Below are 20,738 nucleotides of genomic sequence, written 5' to 3'. Positions count from 1 at the left end.
TCAGTTTACCCTCAATTCCTTCATGTAAATCGTTGATAAAGATGTTATGAATCCACCTAACAGTTGCCTTGTCCATTCCATACTTAGTCATTTTTTCAATAAGGATTGTGTGAGATACTTTGTCAAATGCTTTGCTGAAGTCAAGATATACTATATCTACAGCATTTCCCTGATCCACCCAATCAGTGATTCCATCATAGAAGGAAATTAAGTTAGTCTTACATGACTTATTAGTTACAAACCCATGCTGACTGTTTAATCACTTCATTCTTATCCAGGTACTGACATACATGTTGTTTAATAATTTGTTCAAAGATCTTTCCTGGTATAGAAGTCAGACTCACCGGCCTATAGTTGCCTGGGTCCACCTTCCCCTTTTTGAAGATAGGAACAACATTTGCTCTTCTCCAGTCTTCTGGGACTTCTCCTGTTCTCCAAGAATTTTCAAAGATTATGGAGGGGATTCAAAAATTTCTTCTGCTATCTCCTTCAGTACTCTGGGGTGTAATTCATCTGGACTTGGAGACTTGAATTAATTTAGGTTAGCTAAGTGTTTCCTCACTTTCTTTCTGTTTATAGATATCCAGGATTCTTCTATTCCCTTAATAGGACAGTGAAGAACAGTTGATGTTACATTTCCTTTCTGAGAGGAAACAGATGCAAAATAGGAATTTAAAGTTCAGCCTTCTCGACATCCTGTCTTACCATTTCATCATTTTCATCCTGTAAGAATTCTATAGCATCTGACTTTTCTTTTACTTTTGACATATCCCCAAAATCCTTTATTATTGCTTTTGACGTCTCTTGCAAGCCTCAATTCATTGTTAGCTTTAGCTAATCTGATTTGTGCCCTGCAGGTTCTGCAGACAGCATTATATTCTTCTTTAGATATGCCTCCCTCTTTCCATTTTATAAACATTTCTTTCTTCCTTATTAGCATGTGTTTAAGTTCTGTGTTCATCCTTCCTGGTTTCCTTAAATGCTTCCTATTCTTCCCTCTTTGAGAATTTCATTTTTCAAGATTTCCCATCCTTCCTGGACATGTTTGTCTTTAAGGATATCCAGCCATTGGATCCCTCCAATTCTCTTTCTGAATCCCTTAAAATCTGCCTTTATGAAATCTAACCTTGACGTCTGAATCTTCACAGGTCTTCCTCCTCTAGTTATCCAAAATTCTAAAATAGCATGGTCGCTACCTCCTAGGGTCCCAGCCACGTTTACCTCCTCAACCATTTCCTCCCTGTTTATAAGGATTAGATCCAAGCTAGCAGTTCACCTTGTTTTCTCCCCTACCTTTTGGAAGATAAAGTTGTCAGCAAGAGAGGATAAGAATTTCCTTGACCTGTTAGTTTTGCCTGAGAGAGATTCCCAACAAATGTCAGGATAGTTGAAATCTCCCATGACAACTATGTCATATTTTTTGGAGAACTCGGCCATTTGATGCATAAAGAGTTCATCCATATCTTCAGCTTGCACAGGCGGCCTGTAGTAAATGCCTACAATGGTGCCCTTTCTGTTGTTCTGTCCTTGTATTCTTACCCAAACAGTTTCCACAGAACTCCCAGTCTCTGAAGCTTCAATCTCTGTGCAGATATACGCGTTTCTAACTTACAATGCGACACTTCCTCCTCGTTTATCAAGTCTGTTTCTTGCAAATAAGTTGTATCCTTCTAGCCTTGTATTCCAATCATGTATATCGTCCCACCAAGTTTCAGTGATTCCAATGACATCATATTTCTTTTCCTGTGTTAGTAGTTCCAGTTCTCCTTGTTTGTTGCCCATGCTTTGTGCATTAGTATAGAAACATTTTAGTTTGTGATTGGTTTCTCTTTCTCCAATATTTTTATTATTTAGATTCTTTTGTCTTTGTTCTTCCTTTCCACTTCTAATAGCAGAATCCTCAATAGCATTTGTCAGGTTTATGGCTTTTTCTGGCCTTTTGCTTCCCTTCCCACATTGTTTTATTATTATTATTTTTTTTTTTTCTTTCATTTACACTTTGCAGAAATAAACCTATGGTGCAAATGGTAAAAAGGTTTTTTTTTAGGGTTTTGTCTTGCCACGATTTAGCTGCTTTTTTTCCCCTCAAAATCTACAGCTGATCAGTCATGAGTTAAATCCACCTTCCTGAGCGGCACGTAGCTTTTATATTCCAGATATGCGTTCACAATTCTGTAGGCTTCTGAGATGAAGTCTTCTCAGTGTCTCGTTCTGGAAATCGTACAGTAATAAGTGCTTCAAGCTTTTACTATATAGTTATTAATGTTACGATCTTTCTCTTTTTTTTTTTTTGCTTTCCTCTTGCCAGCTTGGAATATGATGAGAGTAGTTCAATCATCTTCCGGCCAAATGCAAAGGTAAGAAAACCCAAGCTAGAGTATAACTAATAAAGGACTTGTATTTCATTCCCTATTATTTCCACATCATGGCTCCCACAAATATGTCCACAGTTGGGGGGGGTCACTATAGGGTATTTCAATTTTCGGCACCAAGGGATGCGCAATAATTTCCTGATAGAGGAAAGTCTGGGGTAGGAGTCCCCACCTATTAGAATGTGGGTTACATGACCTTTGATTTAAAGAAGCCATTATTAGTTTTTTTTTTTTACCATTGAAATCAATGGAGCGATGATCAAGCTCATGTGAGTCCCTCCATTGAAGTTAAAGGAGTTGTTCAATATAGAAAAAAAATCTTAATTTTGAAGCATAGATTGGCTTAACATATAAAAAAAAAAATGATGGCATAACCAAATTTTTTTTTTTTTTTTTTTTTTAATTTTTTTTTTTATTTCAAGCTCATTCATGTCTTAAAAAACATTTCTATATCAGACAACTGCTTTAATGAAAAGGCAAAGTAAGCAGCCACTGGACACCTCTGTTTGGAAGCCCTCAACTTTCAGACATTTGTCATCTCTTTGCTGTAATGTCATTGTTGCTGTTACTTTATTGTTGGCTTTTGAAAGATGCCTTTTTTTTTCTTTTGAGTTTTGCTTCTTTCTTTGTACCTGACTGCATTTGTTGTGTTTTCGAGTCAGGTTAATACAGATGGGCTTGTCCTCAAGGGTTGGTACAATTGCCTGACTCTTGCTGTTTATGGATCAGTGGACAGAGTAATTCTCAACCATGAACGAGACTCTCCTCCACCTCCTCCTCCACCCCCTCCTCAGCACCAGCAGATAGGGCTGAAAAGGAACACCAAGCATGGTAAGTGTGAGCAGAAAGCCGAGCCTGAAACATTGGAGCGTTACCTCCTATGTCCCCTGTGAAATTACTTCTGCTGAAGCCTCAGATGCCCTCATATAAAGACTGAACTCGATGTCCTCTTATCTAGCATCTGCAAATCCCAAGTTTTCATCCATATGTTTCTTTAGTTCCTGCAATGAGCACATGGGACCACTCATCCATATATTTTAATGCATACTTATGGCCTCTTGGATGGAGTAATGCAATTTTTAGCATTGGCCTGTTGATAATTTTCGCCGCCTTTTCTTCATTGCGTGCTTGTGGCTACATATTGGGCTCCTTAGGTTGCATTTGTCTATCTCCCGTCTTAGTTGAAGAAGACAAAGAAGACCAGTACAATGGTAGTCCACCAAGACCGCAGCCAAGAGGGCCTAGAACTCCCCCTGGCCCTCCACCTCCAGATGATGATGATGACGATGATGATGAGCCAATGCCAGCTGCAGGTAGACATCTAATATTTCATTGGCAATGGCATCTTTAGCTTTGTCTTTGATCTTTGCCCTCTCCTGCATGAAAAAAGGCTCCCAAAATTAGTAGTTAAAAATGACAATAATCTGCATGCTACATGCAAAAGTGAACATGTCCTGACGTGAAATGCATGGGTTAACTATCGCAGCACGAAATGCGTAGAGCTTTCTTCTTGCTTTGCAATTATAATACAAATTGAAACCTTCTGCTTGCTTATAATTCATTCATTTACATTCATTGTAGAATTTCAATGCATTTTCTGTGTTTTTCCTTGTATCAGGTGGAGAAAAGGAGGACGATCGAGAACAAAGGGAAGGTTACTTTGAGCCCATATCTCCCGATCGTGTATCTATTCACCCTGATGGCGTTTATTCAGACGAAGACGATGGGGACGATGATCCTCAGGATGACTGTGATGAAGATGACGACGATGAGGAGGATGAAGATGATGACGACCTTAACGCAGAGGATGATGACGACGACGATGATGAGGACGATGAGGATGATGTGCAAACAGAGGACAGCATTGCTGATGAAGATGAAGACGAAGAGGGTGATGATGAAGAAATTGAAGGTGATTTGGTCTTTTATTTCTCATCTTTTTATATCGTTCACTATCTGAAGTCTCACGGGACGTCCACACAGATAAGAAATATAGGATTTTTTTAGGGTCACCATTACAGACACAGTTGTGGACTGCCCTTATGAGGTTGTGCGATTTGGGGCCTTAAGGAAAGATGTTCTGGTGAGGCATTATTGTGCTGCTGGTCCTCCTGCCTGGAGTATTGGTCCCCACTAGTGATGAGTGAATGTGCTCAGATAAGGTGTTATCCGAGCATTCTCTGGTGCTAACAGTGTCTTCGGCTTACTCGAACAATATGTTTGAGTCCCGTGGCTGCATGTCTCGCTGCTGTTCGACAGCCACAATACATGCAGGGATTGCCCAACAAACGGGCAATCCCTGCATGTGTTGCGGCTATTGAACAGCTGTGAGAAATGCCGCCGCTGGGAATCTTAACATATTTTTAAAGCACACCGAAGACACTTGGTTAGCACCCGATTATGGAATTTTTTTTTTTCCAGGACGTCCACCTGACAGCACCATGGAGGACGTCCTCCTCCTCCTTACAGGGACAGGAAGCACACGAGAGGTTAAAGGTCACGTCCCTCTCCCTCAGTGTTTTTCCTGTCCCTGCACGGAGGGACACACGAGAAGCTAACTGGAGGGGCTCAGGGGATCGTACGGCTAGTCCAAGCCTTCCCCTGTCAAGACGTCCCGGGGCCGAAACTCCCCGGTGGGGAGTCCCTCTGCCCCAAAGGCCAGGAGCAGGACGACGCTCCTGGAGGGAGCCGTTCCTCCCTATGGGAGGCTCTCGGCTCCAAAAACTCACCACCACGGCAGGTGACGGTCGGTTCCCCGCAGGCGGCTGGCTGGGCGGGCACCGACGGATGGATGGCGCAGTCGGCGCTGGGAGGCAGGAATGAGGCCTCCGCAGTCCACCATGGCAGGCGAAGAGGCCGAACGACAGGCTGCCGCAGATGGCTGGGGGTCGGCCCCCACGGCGGCAGGCCGGAGGGGCACCGATTGGGGCGCCAGGAGGCGACGGCGCCAGCAGGCCGCCATAGTGCGGGCAGATCAGCCCGGCAGGAAATGGAGGAGGCGGCCTAGCGCGAGAGGCCGCGCGTCACATCCGGTGACGTCAGACGCCGGCCTTTGAATCCCAGCGCGCGCTACCTAGCCTAGCACGCGCTACTGAAGCCACACAGCGCTCGCTTCTGGGGTCCACAGCGTGCGCTCCTAAGGCATAGAGCGCGCTTCTGAAGATCCTCGGAGCACGTTTCGGAGGTCCATAGCGCCCTGCGGACCGCGCCAGGATGGAAGGAATTGCTCCAGCAGGCGGAGGGGTAAGTGCGCATAGCGCAGACCACCCTCCCCCACCCATTCCCTCAACCCAGATCTGAGTAGGTGCCCCTTCTGTATTATTAGGAGAAGGGAGCCCCGGCAGAATCCCCCTCGGGGGCGAAGGACCCGACAAAGACCACCTCCAAATCGGTCCGATGCCCAGTATGCAGGGTAAAGCTGCCAGACACCTATAACAAGACCCTATGCGGACCCTGTACCTCAAGGGTCATAGGCGAGGAACAGCCATCCCTCCTAGCCGAAATGAGATCGCTGATAAGGGAGGAAGTTTGGGCCTCTACAGCCTGCCTCGAGCGGCGTCAATCCCCCAGGCCAGGGCCAAGTCGCAAACTGTCCAAGGTTGGAAGCGGACCCAGAGTCGGAAGAAAGCCCTAGTGAGGAGTCCGAATTCCGGGATTCGGATCGGGAAGAAGGCGAGATCCGGGGGGATAGACAGGATCAGAGCAAGAAATATCTATTCAGACTGGAGGACACGGACGAGTTGGTCCAGGCAGTCAGAAATACTATGCAGATAGAGGAGGTCCCTAAGCCACAGTCCAGACAGGACTTAATGTTCGGAGGACTTGTGGCCCGGAGACAGGTAGTGTTCCCTGTAAGTGAACACATCAAAACGATGGTCCAGGAGGAGTGGAAGGAGGCAGAGCGTCGACTGATACTCTCCCGAGACTTTAGAAGCAGACTGCCTTTTGATCCCGAGGAAACCCGGGCATGGGAGGAAGTTCCTAAAATAGATGTCCCTGTCGCCAAGGTTACCAAAAAGACGGCCATCCCATTCGAGGACTCATCAGGTCTTCGAGACCCGATGGATAGGAAGGCAGACGTCTTGTTAAAGAGAGCATGGGAGACGTCGGCGGCGCTTATTAGGGCCAACATAGCAGCCACCTCGGTGGCCAGGTCTATGTTTTTGTGGATGGGGCAGTTGGAGGAACACCTAACCAACAAGACCCCTAGATCAGAGATCCTAGCATCCCTTCCTCTCATGAAATCGGCCACGGCGTTCCTATCAGATACGTCGGCCGAATCGGTAAGGTTTGCAGCCAGAAACAGCTCCCTCTCCATTGCGGCCCGAAGAGCAGTCTGGCTTAAATCCTGGTCGGGGGACAACGCTTCAAAAGCTAAGCTTTGCGCCATCCCCTTCTCGGGCCTGAGGGTATTCGGGCCAGCCCTAGATAACATTCTAGAGCTGGTGTCCGATAAAAATAAGGGATTCCCGGAGGAAAAACCCAGGCGGCCCCAGTCCTTTCGGAGAGGCTCCTTCTCTAGGAGACAGACCGAGTTCAGGGGTCGAGCAAGGTCCAGTAGAGGCTCCTATAAGGGCTCCTTCAGCCAGACCAGGAGGAACAGAGGTCCTCCATTCACATCAACCTCTAGATCGAGGAGGCAATGACGCCATCGGTATTGGGGGGAGACTTCGCAACAAACTGGTCCCGAGTCACCCACAATCAGTGGGTCCTCAGAACCATCGCGGAAGGCTACAATATAGAGCTTTATTCACCTCCCCCCGAAAGATATATTGCCCCCACTGTCGTCCTGGAGGACTCCGCAATGTGGACGGATCTACAGGACATGGTAAAGTCAGAGGTCATAGTACCAGTTCCCCCGTCAGAAAGAGGGAAAGGGCACTACTCGTCCCTGTTCTCGATCACAAAACCATCTGGCGAGGCCCGTACCATCATAAACCTGAAACCACTAAATGCCTGGGTACAAGAGATTCCGGATGGAATCGGTCCGATCCGCAACCCTCCTGATAGATCGGGACGCCGTCATGTGCACCCTAGACCTAAAGAAGGCCTACTACCAGGTCCCCATCCATCCCTCATCCCAGAGACTTCTAAGGTTTGCGGTCAGTTTACCAGCCCGGACCTGCCACATCCAGTGTCTTCCATTCGGGTTGGCCTCAGCTCCCAGAATCTTTACAAAGCTGGTGGGAGAAGTAGTGGCCTACCTAAGAGATCAAGGTATTGTGATCATACCCTATTTAGACGACTTCCTACTGGTGGCAAGATCCAGGGAAGCGCTCATTCGCGACAGGAACCGAGCAACTGCGGTAATGGAGTTCCTCGGATGGGTGATCAATTGGGAGAAGTCGGACCTCAGGCCAGAAACCAGGAAAATATTTCTCGGAGTCCTCCTAGACTCAGCCGACAGAATATCCTGGCTACCCGAGCAGAAGCAGAGGACTATTCAGACCAGAACCAGAGACCTGTTGAGGCGTCAGTGCTCCATAAGAGAGGCAATGGAGGTCCTGGGCCTCATGACGGCCTGCATCAAGTGTGTCCGATGGGCCCAATCCCACTCAAGATCACTGCAGAAAGAGATCCTTGCGAGGTGGGACAGAAGTCAGGAGTCGCTAGACAGACCCCTAAGGCTGCCAGAACAAGTAAGAGAGTCCCTTCTGTGGTGGACACAGTCCAGAAACCTTCAGGTGGGCGTATTTTGGACAGCCTCTCCATATGTGGTAGTCACCACGGACGCCAGTGTGTGGGGTTGGGGAGCCCACATAGAAGGGAAGATCTTCCAGGGGAGATGGCCAGTAGACATCAGGACCAGATCCTCCAATTTCAGAGAGCTCTAAGCGGTCTGGGAAGCGCTGCGGCGGAACCAGTCGATACTAGAGAATCGTCATGTCCGCATACTATCCGACAATATGACGACAGTGGCATTCCTGAAGCACCAGGGAGGGCCCAGACATCAACCTCTACAGGCCCTGGCGGGAAAAATATTCGCTTGGGCAGAAAGAACAGTCCGATCAGTGACCGCAGTACACCTAGAGGGCTCCCAGAACGAAGTAGCAGACTACTAGAGCAGACAACGGATCCGCCCGACAGAATGGGAACTGAACGAAGAAATCTTCAACCATCTCTGTCAGCGTTGGGGGACCCCCAGTATAGATCTTTTTGCAAGCCGAAAGAATTCTAAGGTCCCCAGGTTCTATTCCCTGAATCCGACGGACCACCCAGAAGGGGTGGATGCCCTGAGCCAGACTTGGGGAGAATCCCTCTCTTATGCATTCCCGCCACTGGCCCTCATACCGGCAGTGCTCAGGAAAATACGCGAGGATCACGCACGAGTGATGTTGATCGCTCCATACTGGCCGAAGAGAAGCTGGTTCCCCCTTCTAGGAGCCATGGCAGTAGGAAATCCAGTCGAGCTACCCCTGTGGAAGGACATCATCCACCAGGGCCCGATCTACCACCCAAACCCAGCAAGACTTCACCTATCGGCTTGGATCCTGAGAGGGACATCCTGAAGACAAAAAGATTGTCGGATCAGGTCATATCCACCCTACAGGCCAGTAGAAAACCGGTGACATCCGCAATCTATAGAAAGATATGGAAAAGATTCTGTCTGGAGGGTGGCAGGTCCGATCTCGTGGCAGGCAGCCCCGACCTCCCTAGCATTAAGTTTTTTGCAGGCAGGTTTTAATAAAGGCCTTAAGCCTAGTACTCTAAAAGTCCAGATTTCAGCCTTAAGCGCCTTCTTCGATTACCAGCTAGCTTCACATCCCTGGGTAATAAGATTTATAAAGGCCACGCAGCGCCTGCGCCCCACGATTAGACAGCTCACACCGCCTTGGGACCTGGGCCTGGTACTCAGGTTTCTCTGTACAGACCCCTATGCTCTAGGTGAGAAAATAACCATCTCTGCCCTCAACAGTAAAACAGCCTTCCTAGTAGCCATTACCACGGCCAAAAGAATAGGGGAGATCCAGGCCCTGTCCACTAAGGACCCATATCTTCAGATAAGAGAGGATAGTATAATCCTAAGGTTAGACCCGGCATTTACCCCGAAGGTAGCCTCTTCAAAGAATCTAAACCAAGAGGTAGTGTTACCATCGTTCTGTGATAATCCCCGTAATAAAAAAGAACAGCGTCTTCACTCGCTGGATGTGAGGCGCGCAGTACTAGACTATCTAGAGGCCACCAATAGCTGGCGCACTGACCCAAACTTGTTCATCCTTTTTGGGGGTAAAAATAAGGGGAAAAAGGCCTCTAAATCGTCTATCGCGCGCTGGATTACCTCAGTGATCTCTGATGCCTACCAAGCCGAAGGCATCAGCCTGCCAGGTTCCATAAAAGCCCACTCTACGAGGGCGGTATCGGCCTCATGGGCTGAACGGGCGGGGGCCTCGGTTGACCAAATCTGTAGAGCAGCAACCTGGGCCAATCTTAATACATTCTGCAAGCACTACAAGCTTGACGTGTTGGCTGGTCAACAGACCGCATTCGGGAGAAAAGTTCTCCAGGCGGTGATCCCACCCTGAGTAGGTGCTTTGGTACTCTCCATGGTGCTGTCAGGTGTACGTCCTGGAAAATAGGTATTAGACCTACCGGTAATGATGTTTCCAGGAGTCCATCCTGACAGCACGGGTACTTCCCTCCCTGTTATGTTATACTATATTGTATTATGATATGTCATATGCTGTAATATGATTGTTTCATTAAACTGTTTCTAGCATCATCCACCTTGCGGTACTTGTTAAATCACTGAGGGAGAGGGGGTGGGATGTGACCTTTAACCTCTCGTGTGCTTCCTGTCCCTGTAAGGAGGAGGAGGACGTCCTCCATGGTGCTGTCAGGATGGACTCCTGGAAACATCATTACCGGTAGGTCTAATACCTATTTTTTTTTTTTTTTTTTAATCATCATCATTTGAGGATTATCTGAACCACTCTCTGATATTGAGTTTTTGGTGTTGGTAATATTTATGTAGTCTGTATGTTGAAGGGATTGAATTATGCATTTCTCTATCGCTTCATTGGGGGACAGAGGTAGCCATGGGTGTATGCTGCTGTCGCTAGGAAGCTGACACTATGCAAATAAAGCAAAAAAACTGGCTCCTCCTCTGTAGCGTACACTCACCGACAGGCAGGAAGTACCTCAGTTTTTGCTTAGTGACTGTAGGAGGGGGCCCTGGATCTAACACTAGATCTGCAGTGTTTTTTATTTCACAGGTTTCTGTGTGAATTTATTAATCTTTTTCCCTTTGTTTTTCAGATACAGCTCGTCGGGTAACAGGGTTCAGATTTCTCACCCTGTTTTCCCGCAATTAAGCGACCGAGAGAGCAGTGTGGTATCACCCACATCGCCCACTCTCGGACCCGCTGGCAGGACTTTGTCCCCTGTCCCCGTTTTGGGGTATTTCAGGGTGACTCTCGGTGGCCAGTCCTTGCCTTATCCCCTCCGCACCCCTCTCCGAGGAGAGGGCTGAGAGGAAGACGGTGGTCACCGGTGGTGGCCTTCCCCCTTCTCGTAAAGGGTTGATGCCATCTACGGTGCGGGAAGGAGGATCTTCATTTCCATGACCCTCTTACTTCCGAGGGCTCCTGATGCGATCCTCATCTATCAAGAGGAGCCGGATTCAAGCAGGTGGTAAGCCAGCGGGCCCCTTCTCCCCCCCCCCCCGCAGCAGCTCCCCCGTTTACCGGTGTATAGGTCCCCGCTGTAGGTAGACCTCTTTCCTCCCGGGTCAACAGGTTAAATTTTCGCGCCTTGTTTCTCATAGCGCGCGGCCCCGGCATTTTGCAGGCCTTCTTCCCTTTGGCCATTTTACGTCAGGAGCACGCCCCCCTCCCCGTCATGTCTCCTATCAGCCGCCTTTATCGACCAGACACGCCCCCCGCTTGGCGTGTTTAGTTTGCCCTAGCCATCCTCTATGTCGGACACGCCCCTCGGCGTGCCATCTTATCTCGCCTTTTTCCACCACCTCATCTGCTTGTCAGCCTATCAGGCCGCGGCTTCTTTCGCGCTCTTTTCTGCCTGAGGGGAGGTGATGCTTGGTCAGATAATCCTGGCTAGGTCCAGGACACGCATCCCAGCGCAGTTTCGGCCGGATCACGCCCACCGCTCCGCAGCATGGCGTTGTACCTGTCTCTCGCCGTGTCAGCCATTAGGAGGGGCACTTTTCTTGGTTTTTCGCCGACCGGCACATTAGCCTGAGATGGCGCGGCTTGTCTGGTTCCGTCTGTAATTGAGCCCCCGGCTTTGGGCCTTCTCTCCTGGTCTCCATGTAGTCACGCCCTCTTACCGGCCTCAGGCCAGTCAGTGTCTCTCGGCCAATCAGTGTGCTCCCTGAGCATTACCAGGCCGATCGACGTGCGCCTCAGGCTTAGCCACGCCCCCTCCCGATGGCCGCGTTTGTTTTGATTAATTAGTGATTGTGCTTCTAGCCCTCTTTCCCTGTCACCCGAGACACAACCACAGTATAGCGTCTCAATCCCTGCAAGTTTGGGATCATGCACTATCTGTAGATTTGTGCATTGTCACCATCTGCCGCAGTACCCAGAGGGCACAGCAGGCGGTGTGTCTCTGTCTTTAACAGCGGATGCGGCGTCTCTCAAGGACGCTACGGACAGACAGATTGTGGCCTTAACTGTGTCGACCTTAGAGGCCTCATGCACTTCTCTCTGACCTAATTTCGCCTCTACTTGAGTGCTGAAAGCCATATCGCCCTGGGCCAAGATACTTCGCCGGGGCATTATGGCGCTAGCAGATCTAGCTCTTTGGGACCAAGCTAGTCCAGATCACTTCTGATGCCACCATTGGTGAAAGCACCTCTCTGCCTTTCCTCTGGCGGTTCTTTCCAGCAGGACCGTTCTTCTGCACAAGGAGAAAGAAGGACACCTTCCTTCAAGCTATTCCTCACTGGAGGCCTTGGACCCGTCTCTAAGTCCTCTGGACTCGCCTATCACACTAATGACGGGTCATCCCTATCTGGGAATCTTTCCAGTGTGGAAGGCAGGTTTCTTCTTTTCACGGAGACTTGGTTGTCAGCGGTCGACGACGCCTGGGTCAGGGTGATCGTTATACCCTGCTACAAGGTGGTATTTCCTTTGCCCCAGGAAGACATTTCTCCCTCCCGCCAATTCAACCTTCTCAGGGGTTCTCTAAGCCGTCTCGTCCCTGCCTAAGCTCAGTTGTCATTGTACACGTTCCTTGGCACGATCGGTTTTCTGGGTTGTGCTCAAACTTCTTCATACTCCTATATAAAAAAAAAAAGGACCGATCTTAGACCTCCAGCAGTTCAATTGCCACCTTCGGATTCGCCTCTTAGCGGAGTCCTTGCGCACGGTGATCCCCTCCATGGAGCAGGGGGTTTACTTTGCTCTGTGGACATTCATGATGCTTACCTGCACGTTTGTGTACAGCATCGGAGGTTCCTTCGGTTTGCGATACAGGAGCACCATTACCAGTTCATGGCACTCCAGTTCAGCCTGGCGTCCGCTACCAGGGTCTTCACAAAGGTCATGACGGCGGTCATGGAAGCTGTGCCTTATGCCCAGTTTCACACCCGCCCTCTTCAGTTGGCCCTCCGGTCTACCTGGGATAAGAGAATTGTTTCCCTGGATCGGCCAGTGCTTTTACCTCTCAATGTGATGCAGTCCCTCTCTTGGTGGACACTATCCGTCTCTGCCCTGCGCATGAGGTCATTTCTCCAGCTTCGCTTGGCAGATCATCAACATCGATGCCAGTCTTCAGGGTTGGGAGCGGTCTTCAATCTCACAGCGCAGAGTCGCTGGAACGTTCAGGAGACCCTCCTCCCCATCAATCTCTTGGAGATCAGGGCAATTCTTCTTGCCCTTCTCCGCTGGCAGTCTCTCCTCGCAGGCAAGCCAGTCCGCAGTCAGTCGGACTATGTCACAGCCGTGGCTTACATAAACCACCAAGGCGGGACTCTCAACACACAGATAAGCGTAGAGGTAGCAGTTATCCTGCGTTGGGCGGAAGGCCATGTCCCTGCCATATCAGCTGTCCACATTCCAGGGGTAGACTACTGGAAAGTCCATTTTTTGTGTCACCGGGGGTTCGCGTCAGGCGAGTAAGGCCTCTTTCACACATCCGGTTTTCAGCATCAGGCGCGATGCGGCGAAAAGTGTAAAAACCGGATCCGGCGCCGGTTGCCACCGGATCCGGTTTTTCCCCCATTCAGTTTCATTATTGCCGCATCGCGCCGGATACCTATGCGGTGTATCCGGTTTTTGCCTGATCCTGAAAAAACAGCCTGTCCGGCGTCTGGAAAAAACGTTCCATGTAACGTTTTTTTGCAGCGCCGGACCGGCTTTTTCCACAGCGCATGCCCGGACTCTGTGAATGTTAACCCCACAAGTGCCCGGCGAGAGAGAGAGAGATCTCTCTCTGTCACCCGGACACTTGTGAGAGATCTCTCTCGCCGGGCACTTGTGGGGTTAACACTCAGTGTCTGGGTGAGAGAGAGAGATCTCTCTGTGGGGTTAACCCCACAAGTGCCCGGCAAGAGAGAGAGATTCTCTTGCCTGGACACTAAGTGTTAACCCCCAATGTCTCTCTCTCTCCACCCCCCTCCCCTCCCCTCTCCTCCCCTCACCTCCCTTTCAGCAGCTGTCTCATTGGCTGCCTCTGTCCACCTCGTCCTGCGGCTCCTTTAATAATGTCCGAGCCGTATCGTCTCGCCGCACACACATCCGGTGTCACGGCTGCAGGCCGGATCCGGCGGCCCGGCTTTTCGCCGCACGCCGCCGGACCCCACACACCGGATGTGTGAAAGTAGCCTAAGTCTTTCAACACCGCTGTCTTCGGCTACATTTGTCGGAGGTGGAGCATTCTGGATGCCCACCTAATGACTTCTCGAACAAACCAAAGGGTTCCCCAGTACGTTACCAGGTCCCAGGATCTGAGGGCAGTCGGTTGCGACGCACTTTTGATTCCGTGGTCCCAGTTTCAGATGCTTTTCTGTCCCCACCTCTTCCCTTAATCACAAGAGTAAAAAAAAAAAAAAAATCACAGTCAGAAAGGTTTCCAGTATTCCTGAAAACTACAAGCTGACAAGTCAGACCTGCTACACGGAGCTGGCGTACATGCTCATGGACTGCTCCTAGGGCTTTCCAGACCGTCTGGATATTCTTCCGCAAGGCCCCTCTTCCGCCACAGCGCAGTCATTTCAGTTTAACGCCATGGCCTTTGAGGCCTTCTTCTGAGAGGGACTGGGTTTTTTTTTTTCCATCAGGTCATTCTGACCATGCTTTCGGCGAGAACCTGCATCCTCAAGTTTCTACTACAGTTACTGAAGATCTGATTCAGGTGGCGTAAGTACAACTATTTGTTTCCGTTAGCCTTACTGGCTGCGAAGAAAGCAAATCAGGGGAGTTCTGAGTTGGCAGCATTATCCTGCCGTCCTCCGTTCCCTTTCATTCCACATTAGTACAGACATTGTCCTTTCTTTAGGTCCCGCTTGCCCCTCTCTGGTCCATACAATGGATAACTCCTGGGGCAGTTTCTCGCTAGGTCTCGGCTTTAGAGGTCGCAGGACCGCGACCTAGTCATCTTCGCACATTCTTGCAAAGTTTTACAAAGTTCATACTTATGTCTTGTCCAACGCAGGCCTAGGAAGGAAAGGTGCAGCAGGCGGCGGTTACGCACCGGCCGGCCTCAGTCCTTATTTTCTCTGCATTCTTTCTGTTCCCACCCTTGGGGACTGCTTTAGGGCGTCCCATGGTTACCTGTGTCCCCAATGAAGCGATAGAAGGATTTTTGGTACTCACCGTAAAATCTTTCTTGGAGCCTTCATTGGGGGACACAGCACCCTCCCTATTTGTTCTGGTTTTGGGTCTACGTGCCTTGGTCGTTGAGCCGATACATATGTGGAGTTTGTTGATTGCTTCTCCTACTGCTTTAACACTTAACTGAAGTACTTACTGCCTGTCAGTGAGTGTATGCTACGAAGGAGGAGCCAGTTTTTGTGCTTTATTTGCATAGTGTCAGCCTCCTAGCGACAGCAGCATAGACCCATTGTTACTTGTGTCCCCCAATGAAGGCTCCAAGAAATAGATTTTGTGGTACCAAAAATCCTCCTTTTTGATAGTTTACTGATTTACTCACATATATTATCTCTATTCTTCCTTCATCATTTTTTATGGATTCGTTGACTTTGAGAATATGCGGAATGTGAGGTTTGGATATTCTCACTTAGGATTTCTACATCTGTGATATAATAGTGCAACACCTACATATGTTTTTTGGGGTCCATGTAACACCACATCGCTAATCTGGACAGATGCGTACACTACAGATATGGTAGAATTTTAACACCTTTAGTATGTTTTGGCCATATTTTATTAATGGCTATTAAATGATACGTTTTATTACCTCTTATGTTATTGCTGTATTTTTTTTTTTGCACTATCTGTTATTTTCATGTTTTGAAAGGATCAGCACAACATAAAGTTCAATGAAAAGAGGTCTGAGCAATGTTATTTCTCCTACGCCACATTGGGGGACACAGAGACAGTGGGTGTTATGCTGCTGGCCTCTAGGAGGACACTAAGTAAACCAGAAAAAAAGTTAACTCCTCCCCTGCAGTATACGTCCTCTCGCTGGCTGAGATTCTCCAGTTCTTTGCTTAGTGTCTGTAGGAGGCACTTGGGTCTGTAAATTTTTATTTTTTAATTAACGGAGTGAAGGGGGTGACTGTTCCTTTCTACGGCCCGCTCTCCCCCGAACCCACAACAGGCAAGCACGCGGAGTATACCTCCCCGTACACTTTCCTGCGACGTACGGGGCTGATTGCTCTAGCGATGATGGCTATGATCCTTGCGGTTAATCCACGGATACGAGGGCAGGTACATGGAGTGCAATGGTGAAGACTGGACAGCGTTTCCGAATGCCCTGAATCAGCCCCATAGCTCTCCATCCCCCTGCCATATGGAGGATCGATTGAACAGACTCCTTTAAGAACTCCTCAAGCTCTGCTTCATCACCCAGGATGATAAGACCTGCGTTATGGATGGCCGCGGACAGCGTGGCCTGCCGAGCACTGGAGTGGAGGTATGGGGTCGGGTCCTGGCCCCCCGTGAGAAGCGCTGACTTAGCGCCCCCCCGGTCCTCGGCGCCCAGGTAGGCCAAAAATGTAGTTCCTGCAATCAGGCCACAATTTAAATAGCGCCGCCCGCACTATCGTTGCCGCCCCCTCCTCTTGGCGCCTCTCATTACTTACGAGACGCGCGTTCCTACTCTCGGGGGCCATGTCTTTCACCTCAGCCTGCTCTGGATACGAGCTGTGAGGCGTGCACGCTGCCGGATACTGGGTGACACCATAGAGCCACCGCTATTCCTCCCGGGGGACACAGCACAGGACCGTGGGTAAACTGCATCTGCCCTCAGATTAAAGCTTAACCCCTTCCCGGCACATTCCCTGCAGTTGCAGACAGACTCTGCCGTTAACCCTTTCTGGAGCGCTATGTCTCAATCTAAGGAGGCTAAACGGGCTGCTAAGAAGCACACTGCGTTTTTTACCGTGTGTACCACTTGCAAGTCTGCCTTACCCAGTGCACAGACTAATCCGTTATGCACGGACTGCAATCCGGCCTGCGCCCCGACCTGCGCTCAAACGTCCCTCGCCGCCGCTGCTGACGGACCTCCTGCGTTTAGTACCCGAGCGGGCTGCGTCCCTGTCACGGTCGGTGGAGTCTCTGACCCAGGCTATATTCTCCCTCCGGGAGGACTCTTTAAGCCAGAAGGCATCCTTACCCCCCCCCCCCGAGCATCTGCGACTCCTGTCCTGTCAGCCCCTCAGAATCCCCCAAGTGATCAAGAGTCGCTTGATTCTCTTATAGAATCAGTCAACAGGATTCTGAAGTTGGATGAGGAAAATATTCCCACTCCAGCACATCCTATCTCACTTAAGAAAACCAAGCGTGTGCGCAGGTTATTTACCAGCCATCCGGACTTTCAGGAAATTGTCCGGAAACATAGGGATCGTCCACATAAGCGGTTCACAGGGCAAAAGTCTACTCAGGCTAAATACCCTTTTTGATCCAGACCTAATGAAGGATTGGTTACAGTCCCCTCCGGTGGACCCTCCTGTATCGCGTCTTGCTTCTAAAACGCTCCTATCCATTTCTGAGGGTTCCTCAATCAGAAACCCCTCCGATCGTCAAATTGACTACCTTGTCCGTTCAGTTTTTGAAGCTTGAGGAACAGCGCTTTTTCCATCTTTCGCGGCAATTTGGGTAACTAAGGCAATGGCCGCTTGGGCAGAAGTCTTGATTACTTCCTTCCAGAGCACCAGTCTTCCTCCGGAGGCAACCACTGTCGCTAGGCAGATAATTCACACAGCGGACTTTGTAGTGGACGCCTCTTTTTTAATGCAGCTAATTGCGCTGCTCAAACTGCCGCTAATGCGATCTCCATTAGAAGAGACCTATGGCTCTGCGACTGGCGGGCAGATGCCTCATCTAAAAGATTGTTGACTTCTCTCCCCCTTCAAACGGGTCGTCTTTTTGGAGAGAAACTGGACCAGCTCATTTCTGATGCTACTGGGGGAAAAAGTAAATTCCTTCCTCAACAAAAGGCTATTTGGCTGTTTTGCAGCCAACGCGTTTTCGATCTTTTCGCAACAATTCCGGTTGGTCCTCTACCTTCTCTTCCGGATCAGGTCGGTCCCCGTGCGGAGACAGAGGCTCCCAGGTCTCATACAGACCTAATCGCCTACTTTCCTTCAGCCACACCTGGCTCGTGGTCGTCCACAAGTGGGTCAGGGAGCTGGTGTCCTCCGGGTACAAGATAGCATTTTCTTCTCCACCTCCAACTCAGTTTTTCCCTTCTTCTCCCCCCCAAGAAAGACACAAGAGCCTTCCTTTGGGCTGTTCAGGCTCTGCTAAGGGACTGAGTCATCATTCCGGCCCCTCATCACGAAAGGTTCAGAGGATTGTATTCAAACCTTTTTGTGGTTCCAAAGAAGGACGGGACGATGCAACCCATTCTGGATCTCAAAGTGGTAAATCAGTTTGTCAGGGTACGGCGATTCCGAATGGAATCTCTCCAATCAGCTGTCGCTTCCATGGAAAAAGAGTTTCTAGCATCCATCGACATCAGGGACGCTTACTTTCACATTCCGATCTGCCCGTCCCACCAGCAGTTCCTGCGTTTTGCAATTCACGAGGAACACTTCCAGTTCGTTGCCTTGCCCTTCGGACTTGCCAGCGCCCCCATGGTCTTTACATAGGTCATGGCGGCTGTCATGGCCATTCTCCACTCTCGGGGAGTGGTGGTGTTACCGTATCTGGACGACCTGCTCATCAAGGGTCTGTCCCTTCCAGCCGCCGCCGAATCCGTGCATATAACAGTATATACACTTTCACGCCTGGGGTGGAAGATAAAGTTCGAAAAGTCTTTCCCGAAACCAGCTCAGCAGATTTCCTTTTTAGGAATGATCTTGGACACTTCCCGCGGGTTGGTCATTCTCCCTCCAGAAAAGACCTAAGCCTTACAACAGGCAGCGCGGACTCTTTCCCGACCAGCTTCACTCCATTCGTTTCAGCATGAGAGTTCTCGGAAAGATGGTGGCTGCGATGGAAGCAGTTCCATTTGCACAGTTCCATCTCCGTCCCTTACAACATGCATTGCTGTTAGCTTGGGACAAGAGCCCGTTCTCCATGGACCGTCGGATCCTTCTGTCCCTGCGGGTCAGGCAAGCCCTCAGGTGATGGACACTGAGGTCCTCCCTGAATCAAGGGAGGTCTTTTCTCACAGTAAGATGGTTGGTAGTAACCACTGACGCAAATCTCCTCGGCTGGGGTGCGGTCTTTCGTCACCACACTGCACAGGGTCGTTGGTCGACCCGAGAGTGACGTCTCCCCATCAACATTTTGGAGATTCGAGCGATCAGATTAGCTCTACTGACTTTACACCATCTCCTCGCAGGTCACACCATCAGGATCCAATCCGACAACGCCACGGCTGTAGCGTATATCAACCGCCAGGGAGGTACCTGGAGTAGGATGGCCATGCACGAAGTGAGTCACATCTTCCATTAGGCCGAGACCAACCATTCGCCCATCTCAGAAATTCACATCCCGGGCGTAGAAAATTGTTCGGCAGATTTTCTCAGTTGCCAAGGCATTGCCTCGGGAGAGTGGTCTCTTCATTCGGAAGTTTTTCAGCAGATTTGTCATTGTTGGGGGACTCCGGATGTGGATCTCATGGCCTCAAGACTAAACAACAAGGTTCTTCAGTTCATTGCCAGATCGCGCGATCCATGCGCCATCGGAGCGGACGCCCTAGTTCTGCCATGGCACCGGTTCAGGCTCCCGTACATCTTTCCCCCTCTTCCCTTCCTTCCGAGGGTCATCAAGAAGATCAGAGCGGAGGGAGTACCAGTGATCCTAGTCGCGCCAGATTGGCCGCGCCGAGCATGGTATGCAGAACTAATACAACTAGTCACCGACGTCCCCTGGCGACTTCCAGATCGCATGGATCTGCTCTCACAGGGCCTGATTTACCACCAGAACTCCGGGGCCCTGTTTTTGACGGCGTGGCTGTTGAATCCTGGATTTTAGCACAGGCTGGGTTCTCTCACAACGTGGTTTCCACCATGATTAGTGCTAGGAAGCCTGTGTCCAGGCACATCTATCACCGCACCTGGAAAACCTTCAGAATTGGCAGCCCTGTCCTGCCGTTCTCCGTTCCTGAATTTTCATCAGGACAAGGTAGTTCTCAGGACGTCACCGTCCTTCCTGCCCAAGGTCGTCTCCTCTTTCCATCTCAATGAGGAAATTGTTTTGCCTTCCTTTTGTCCGGCGCCAGTCCATCGCATTGAGAAGGCCCTCCACACCCTGGATGTGGTTGGTTAGGGCGCTGAGACGGTACATCTCGCGGACGGCTCCCTTCCGCAAGTCAGATGCCCTGTTCATACTTCCAGAGGGACATAGGAAGGGTCTAGCCGCTTAGAAAGCAACGCTAGCCAGGTGGATTCGCTTAGCGATTCAGGAATCCTACCGTGTCAGGAACGCGCCTGTCCCAGCGGGGATTAAGGCGCCCTCTACCCGGTCAGTGGGCGCCTCTTGGGCCATTCGGCACCAGGCCTCGGCAGAACAGGTCTGCAAGGCTGCGACTTGGTCCGGTCTGCATACTTTTACAAAACATTACCAAATTCATTCTCAGGCCTCTGCGGATGCAGCTCTCGGCAGACGCATCCTGCAGTCGGCGGTACCTCAGTGTTGACTCAGTGGTACATGGGGTATTAGCAGATGTATGCTCCCCACCCAGGGACTGCTTTAGGACGTCCCACTGTCTGTGTCTCCCAATGAGGCGTATTAGAAATAAGGATTTTTGTGTACTCACCGTGAAATCCTT

At 50.0% G+C, this 20,738-nt stretch overlaps 1 protein-coding gene across 2 annotated transcripts in view; it reads left to right on the top strand.

Annotated features, from left to right (window-relative positions):
- VIRMA (vir like m6A methyltransferase associated) overlaps window positions 1-20,738 on the top strand; it is a 61,688-nt gene that overhangs the window by 6,631 nt on the left and 34,319 nt on the right. For both annotated transcript variants that reach the window (XM_073590066.1, XM_073590067.1), the window contains exons 4-7: window positions 2,309-2,357; window positions 3,035-3,203; window positions 3,554-3,685; window positions 3,991-4,284. In XM_073590066.1, the coding sequence (XP_073446167.1) occupies window positions 2,309-2,357; window positions 3,035-3,203; window positions 3,554-3,685; window positions 3,991-4,284 (644 nt within the window). The remainder of the gene's footprint in view (window positions 1-2,308; window positions 2,358-3,034; window positions 3,204-3,553; window positions 3,686-3,990; window positions 4,285-20,738) is intronic.

The sequence above is a fragment of the Dendrobates tinctorius genome, unplaced genomic scaffold (genome assembly GCF_039654945.1).
Source record: "Dendrobates tinctorius isolate UK_male_01 unplaced genomic scaffold, ASM3965494v1 ptg000116l, whole genome shotgun sequence".
Classification (NCBI taxonomy): Eukaryota; Metazoa; Chordata; class Amphibia; order Anura; family Dendrobatidae; genus Dendrobates; species Dendrobates tinctorius.
The sequence above is the reverse complement of the archived record's forward strand: the minus strand, read 5'-3'. Positions and strand labels throughout refer to the sequence as shown.